The 7,738-nt window shown below is 45.4% G+C and overlaps 1 protein-coding gene across 1 annotated transcript; it reads left to right on the forward strand.

Annotated features, from left to right (window-relative positions):
- Positions 1–2,420: 2,420 nt before the first annotated feature.
- LOC122516988 (zinc finger protein Noc) lies at positions 2,421–6,450 on the forward strand. Its single transcript, XM_043635244.1, has 2 exons — positions 2,421–3,581; positions 4,627–6,450. Exons 1-2 carry the CDS (start codon positions 3,495–3,497, stop codon positions 6,229–6,231), a joined length of 1,692 nt encoding a protein of 563 aa, XP_043491179.1. The 5' UTR covers positions 2,421–3,494; the 3' UTR covers positions 6,232–6,450.
- The last annotated feature ends 1,288 nt before the right edge of the window (positions 6,451–7,738 follow it).

Here is a 7,738-nt window from a genome sequence, read left to right on the forward strand (position 1 = left end):
GTTTGACAAATCGGTGATTTATTATTATTTTTTTTTTTTTTTCGAAAATACGAATACAATAAAGATATGGAAGACACTCGAATAGGCAGAAAGGAAAAGGTATTAGCTCGTGCTTCTCGTTATTGCCACATTAGCTTGGACAGATCGAAGAAAAGCAGTCCTATATGGGATCGTAACGATGTTTCGAATCGTTGCGAAAACACGCGGAGGTATAATTTATTTGGCAACATAGTTTACGCGCGAAACACGCACGTCAGTGGCACGTTTCAGGTCGATTCTTTTGTCGGCGGGCGGTAGCTGCCGACATTACGGAATCTTCGAACGGGTGTTTTATCTCTCTCTCTCTCTCTCTCTCACTTTTTCTCTGTGTCTATCTATTTCTCTCTCGCTCGATCGTTCGTTCTCAAGAGCGCCTGCGGCGTAGATGAAAGGGAACCGTATTAGCCGTAAACTCATCCGTCAGTGTCAAAACGTCAAAGATCCGCCGTCGTGGCATTAGTGGCGCCGTAACTTCGTTCGACCTCTCTTCTTCTTCTTTTTCTTCTTCTTCTTCTTCTTCGACTTCTTCCTCCTCCTGATCCCCTATCGTCCCCCCTTATTCCCCACACCCATTGCCGTTCACGACTTTGCCATAGTAAACGAGACTTTCAAGAGGAGTTTCCCCGTTTTTCTCCACCCAACGATTCCAAGATTCGGATATTACGCGATTCAGAGATTTCGGGTGTTTCTTCTCGTCGAGATATCGAACGAGCACGGGAACACTTTCTTTGATTTTTATTCCGAGAGAAACGAATTTTAGAACGATCCGTTTCTACGTAACCCGGATGATTTTCTTTGGAATTGCTTTTTTTAGGATATCAAACAACTTGAGCCATGTTCCTATATATATATACGATCGGATACTTTTTTCAATTAAATATATTTAAAATCTATATTTTTTGTGTATTATAATTGTTCTAATAAGCAACGGGTAAAAATATACTTGGCGTTGATGAAAAGAAAAAAGAAAGAACAATTCGTTAAAGTATCGAAACGTAAAAGTCACGCAAGACTCGTCAGAAAGCTCGTTAAGGAAAATCGATGTTGGCTGCCAAAGGAAGACGTACATATCCGATTCGTTTCGAACGTCTGCTCGTTGACAGAAGCAAGGATATATTATAATCGTTAATGACATCCCCGAGATCGTTAAAGAATTCCAAGATAAAATATGGATGGCGTGGCTGCGTAGAAAACGGCTTTATACGTTTCTCGAATACCGTACGGTCGCGTTCCTCGAGCTAATTATTGTTTACCGGTTGTTGCATACTTACGTACAATATATATATATATATATGTACGTATGTGTTGCAGTGCACCAGGATGGCGTCATAATTCGTAGCAATTACCACAGTAACGCAGCTTGTACCACCGATCGGTTTATCTCGGCGAAAAGGTAAGCAGCCTCACCGTTCTTTCATCCAAACGCGAGACTCACGAGCACTCTCGAATAGCAAGGAAATTACATCCTGTTACGATCGAGCACAGCTAATATCGAATTTTATGATCGTTAAATTCTATATACTCTGTATACCCTGTGCCTGCGCCGAGCATAGATATAGGTACTCTCGATGCGCTTTATAAAACGGAAGGGCCAAACGAAACGAGCTTTCGAGGAACATAAGTGGTGTACTACGCGACGGCATCGAGCAATCCGATCGGTGTTCTCTTTTTCAGTCGTTTATCGATAGTCGAACGTGTTCGAGCCAATGACATTTTTGGTTGCGCGTATTCTGTTTCGAGAGGATACGGAAAAAGAGAGCAAGTAAATGGGAACAAGAATTACGTTCGTCGTTTCGTTAAATATATTATTTCAATAATAAATAAGAGCAACACAAACAACTAATATTACTTCCAAATCTTTTAAGCTCGTTTGACTTAGAAAGATAATCTATTTGAAAAGGTAAAAAAGATCGAAAATTGATAAAGTCGCTCGTTTGTCGTGATCGATCAAGAGAGCGGATGGATGGACGGGTTGAGAGGACAAAAAAAATATATAAAAAGGAAAGAAATCGGACTCCCCGGGAGAAAAAAAAAGAAACGCGAACGTTAATCGATCTGGATGCAGCAACCATTCAGTCGGGATCGATCGTCCGTCTGTTGGTAAAATTGATCGTAATCGATGCGAAAGGCCGCGCAAGTTCTTTCGCGTCTCGTAGCAGAAGAGTAAGTCCGGAAGCCAAAGGGAAGAAGAACATCTTCGCAAAACGAAAAAAGAAAGAGGAGAGAGAATGGATAGTACCGCTGGTGGAGGTGGAGGTGGAGGTGGTGGTGGTGGTGGTGGAGGTGCTGGTGCCGCCGCAAAGTCGAGGCGCGCAATGCCCGGGCGATAATTAAAACGCTTTTACAAAACCGTAGGCAAACAGCGCTTAAGTGGCTGTCATTCGTTAGCCTCGGAGCGGGTTGGTAGTCGGTAAGTCGCTGAGCGAGCGATCAATCACTCCGAGACCCTCCCCGCCGACCCATTACATTTCTATTTTGAAAGCTGCTTATTAAGCGGGGCCGGCCGGAGAGACAGACAGGTTTCACGGTATAAAATATCGGGTTGCCGTGGCGGCAGGGACGACGACTACAACGACGACGACGACGACGACTACGACGACGACGACGGTTCCGTGTCGAGGCAGCAGCGCCGTGCCGCATGGAGTTGGCGAGACGAGGACCGACCGAGAAAACGAGCGAGTCGGACCGAGACGAGGAGAGAAAGGTGGTGGGGTGAGCGCGAGAGAGAGAGGGGAAGAAAAGAGGGAGAGAAGCGGAGGAAGGGGAACGGCTGTAAAAGCGGTGAAATATCAAAGCCGGGATGGGAGCTGTCATCGTCGGGCCAACATCATGGGTGGCGTGTTGAATTAGAATGCCTTCCCACACCCCACGCAGGGCCGAACCCCACCGCGTTATCCCCACCACCGGCGGCCCCACCACCTCCATTGCTGCGAGCGTCGACTGCGTTCCCCCTCGCCCCTCTCGAGACCCCATTTGCCCGCGGAGTGGGGGCACGCTCGGCGCATATAACATACACAGGTTATGCACCCTCTTTAACGATGGTGGGGATAGAAGTGACCTTCCAAAGCTCCGCGAGACGGCGTTAGGAGCTTCGAGTGCTCCGTTCGACGAGGATTCGCCTGACGGTCCCAGCATTATTTTCCTGGATTTTCTGCTGTGAACGTCGCTCGCGTCTAAGTCCTTATATTCGCGTCAGAGAGAGAGATAGAGCTAGATACCCAGGGGGAGAGAAAGACGGAGAGAGAGAGAGAGAATCGATCGACGGGCCACCGTATTCCGATTATACGGTGAGCGCACGTCCACCAACCGAGTCGGGAGAAGAGTTTCATTCGTTACACTGTCCTTCCTTACTTTTATCGGTTTTTTTTATTCTTGGGCCTTATTATTTACCCAAGTGTGATATCTGTGTGATTCAGTGCAGTGAATTTGTCTTTACAAAAAAGTGCTTAACCCAAATGGTTGTGCTCGAGGAAGGCGGTATGCTGTCTACCGGACACAATCAGTACTTACAGCCGGATTATCTTTCTCCGCTTCCAACCACGGTTAGTAAGATATCTTCGTCTGCCGTCAAATACACGGGTTTTTCAATTTCAACGAGAAGAATCATCCTCCGAACGATAATTACTATTGGTTGCGATGGGCGCGAGCCGACGGATAACTCGAAACTTCGTCCGTTGTGAATTTCTCGTCTCCTGGATTTTTACAATGTTTTACGAAACCTATCGAAACTAGTTTCTTTGATGAAGAATCGTTTTTCAAAATATTTACAAATTTTTTCGATTAATCGGATAGAAAAAACTAAATCTGATATTAGAAATTTTGTCAATTTTTAGATATGATATTCCTTGCTCCTAGAACATTTATTTGTTCTAATTTTAATTTAATTAATTTTTAATTTAACTTGTTATATGAAGCTTTGCTTTGCTAAATCGTTTGTTCAGAAATATTACAAACAATGGTTTATGTGGAGATTTGATGTTTTTCACTTATCGTGAAATATTTTCATTTCCGTAATATATCCTTCATAAATTAGTTTAAAAAATTATTAAGATGCGATTTTCAACGTAATATAAATAAAAAATACGAAATAGTTTCGTATGCATTCGGATACTTGTCGAAAAAGCGGATAGTGATCGGCCTTTACGCGTCCGACGGCAAGCGCTCCGTTGACTCTTCAATTCCTTTAGTCGATCGGAGAGAGTTAATTTGTTACAAAAATCTCTCTCGTGATAAAATAATTCAAAAGGGCAATAATTTAAAAGGGCAATAATTCCTTAAATTTATCATTATCACTTGTATTCGTTAATCAAAAATTTCCCTATTCGAACATCTAACTTGATTTTTGTTCAATATCGTTGCGTGCCTAGTCGTAACAAATTGTACTTCAATTGGAACAACTTGAGCCAAATTATACTAGAAACAATACTTCAACGGTTAAAAATGATTACTGTTTTATCATCTCGGAGATGAAGTACGAATGCAAAGCGTTAAATAAAATCGTTTATCGAGTCCCTCGGATTCTTATGATTTTGTAAATAAAGCATATAAGACGAAAAAGAAAAACGTGTGTTCGTTTTGATGTTGCAGTTGGATGCGAAGAAAAGTCCCTTGGCACTCCTGGCACAGACATGCAGTCAAATAGGCGCGGACTCGCCGACGAAGCCCCTGGTCTCGCCATTGGAAAAGAACACATCGAAAAGTAGCAGCATCGGTGGTTCCAATGCGAAGTCTCCGCCGGCGGCTAAATTGGAACGAAGCACGCGAGGCAGTCCGTCGGACAATAAAACTTTGGCGTTCAAACCGTACGAGACGAACGTGGTCACGAGGAAGAGTTCGACGGGTCAAGACGAAGGGAGGCCGACGTCGAAGGCTAGCGTGCACAGCGTAGGCGGTCAAGAAAACGGGTTAGAGAACATGAGCTCTAACAATAGCAATAACAACAATAACAATAACGGCGGAAATCTGAACGAGAAGAAGTCAACGTCGTCTTCGTCGTCGGGCAGTCGAACGCCCGTCGGTAGAAAATCGGCATCGCCGTCGAGTCACGCGACGGTAGGTTCTTCGAGTAGCAGCAGCAGCAGCAGCAGCAGCAGCAGTAGCAGCAGCAGTGTTCTCTCCGCATCCGATCGCAAAACACCCGGGGATCGTGAAAAAACCGACGCGTCGCCGCGAAATAACGGGACGAGTCCAATAATCAGATCGGGCATGGAAATACTTAGCGGCGGACACGCGAAAGATGCGGCCGGACTGGCCGCGTACAAAGCATCGATACCTGGTTTCACCACTGGAAATCCTCTTTGTTGTCCACCCGGAATCGCGGAGAATCCCGCGTTCAGGCCACCGTTCGCGGGCGCGTCTCCGTTTTCCCATCACCACGCCGCGGCCGCGGCCGCCCTTCTGGGCTACCCGACCACGGCACCGTCGCCGGGCAACCCGTACCTCAGTTACGCTCGAGTGAAGACGCCAGCCGGCGGCGAAGCCCTCGTTCCAGTTTGCAAGGATCCCTATTGCACCGGCTGTCAATACAGTGTTCACGGAGCCCAATTGATGATGGGCGCTGGCGCGGGTGCCGCGAGTGCCGCTGGCACTGCCGGTGCTGGTGGAGGTGGTGGTGGTGGTGCCGCGAGTGCCGCGAGTGTTGCCGGCGGGGCCGCATCCGTCTGTCCAGGTGGATGTTCCCAGTGCGATCATCAGAAATACGGGTTGGCAATGGCATTGTCTTCGTTAGGTTCGATGCCGCCACCCCCGCTCGCATACCCTTCCTCGCTTACCGGGGGTAGGCCGTACGTGTGCAACTGGATCGCCGGTGACTCCTTCTGTGGCAAACGATTTTCAACGTCCGAAGAGCTCCTACAACATCTCCGCAGTCACACGAATCTAGCGGCGGCTGCAGCGGCGGCGGCGGCCGCGGCAGCTGGTGCACAGGAACCCACCAGTCTTCTGGCAAATCCTCACCCCCATCCGCTCCTCTCGCCCTCGGCGGCGGCCCTCCACCGTGCGAGCGGTGCCTCCTATCCCGCGCCCTCTCTCAGCCCTCTCGGCGCGAGATATCACCCTTACGGCAAACCACCCACCGCACCATTGCCTGCATCTCTGGCAGCTTCACCTTACAGCGCCTTCAACGCGCTTGGTCCTTATTATTCGCCTTACGCGATTTACGGACAACGGATCGGTGCCGCGGTTCATCCCTAAGCGGACATTTCTTCTTTTCTCAATCTTACTCCCTACTCACTCTCTTTCTCTACTTTTCCCCTCCTTTCCTTTTCATTATTTGTACATAGCGAAACGTGTATGATACAGATCTATTTAAGCGATCCTTTTCCAAGGGAGATTCTTCGTCTCTCTTTTTCCTTTCTCTCTAAATATATATGTATATAAATATATAAATATGAGTCTATAAATATAAATATATAAATACATGAATATAAATATATATATATATATATAAATATATATATGTGTAAATTAAAAAAAAAAAAAATGATTAAAATCTATGAAATGTCATCATTGGCGGTTTTGCATTATGCACATCACGAGATATCACCGTTTGTTATTGCCCGGAGAGAGTACGCCACGAGAGTGCGTTTTTTCGAGCCGCTTTGACGTGATCTTTTGGATTTCTGCGTCCGTCGTAGCGAGAGGTGTGTTTTGTGTGCATGTGCGTGCGTTTAATTGTGCCCACTGTGAAGGATCTTCGAGTGGTTTAAATGTGGTTTACGACGGTGTTTCGAACATACAGATAAACTGTGATAATGTTGCGTTTTTTTTTCGTAGTAGCGAAATAGAAAGAGTGAAAGAGAGAGAGAGATTGAGAGAGAGAGAGAGAGAGAGAGAGAAAAAGAAATAAAGAGAACTAAGACATGAAACAGCATCTTTTTGAGCTTTACCCGACGACTCTCGAAAGCGTTCAAAGGAATCCTTTGTGAAATTTTGATGAGCTTCGCAAGAGATCGTCGCAAAGCATGTCGGAATGGGTCGTAATAACCGCATGAGAGAGCTATGAAAAAGAGAGAGAGAGAGAGAGAGAAAAATAATTTAGGTATCTTTCGAACCTGTAAATATATCTCTTGTAAAACATCGTTGAGTTTCCACAGCGCTTTAATAAAAAAGATATTCGTAGAATCAGAAGTTGCAGTGTGTCTTTTATGTGTGCGCGCGCCTCTATGTGTATACGGATGCACGTAACACTTACTTATTTACTTTTGTATGTGTGCGTGCATTTTGTCTACGAGGATACCACCCCAAATTCTTTCCCTTCCTATGGAATTTCTATCACGGATCGACGCCGATCTCTCTTCTTCTTCTTCTTCTTCTTCTTCTTCCCGTATGTATTATATCTTCATACTTCGAGTAAATACATGCAGCGTGGAGCTGCCATATACATACATATATATATATAAACGAGGAGCATGCTAGTCCTAGCATTTCTCCTTTTCTTCCTAGGGCAGCTTAGCTTCCAACTTGGAATTCAGTTTTCACGTCTTACCATAAATTGCGCGTGTCTGCTCGACGTTGCATCGTTAAAGCCTTCTTCGAGTGTATATACAATGTATACATACTAACGTATAGGTGTGTGTTATAAGGTTAAACTTAAAATATCGTTGCGTCTATTAGAAAAGAAGAGAGGGGATGCATTAAGATATGGTCTTTAAAAGGGATTACAAAGTTACGCGAGTCGAATAAAATGAACGTTAAGGAT

This window comes from Polistes fuscatus, unplaced genomic scaffold (assembly GCF_010416935.1).
Source record: "Polistes fuscatus isolate 324 unplaced genomic scaffold, CU_Pfus_HIC Scaffold2, whole genome shotgun sequence".
Taxonomy (NCBI): domain Eukaryota; kingdom Metazoa; phylum Arthropoda; class Insecta; order Hymenoptera; family Vespidae; genus Polistes; species Polistes fuscatus.

Excerpts from the sequence above, each read along its gene's own strand:
- LOC122516988 (XM_043635244.1), top strand. The coding sequence starts at position 3,495 with ATGGTTGTGCTCGAGGAAGGCGGTATGCTGTCTACCGGACACAATCAG. Across the intron at positions 3,582-4,626 it reads TTTCTCCGCTTCCAACCACG|TTGGATGCGAAGAAAAGTCC; the intron begins GTTAGTAAGATA and ends TTGATGTTGCAG.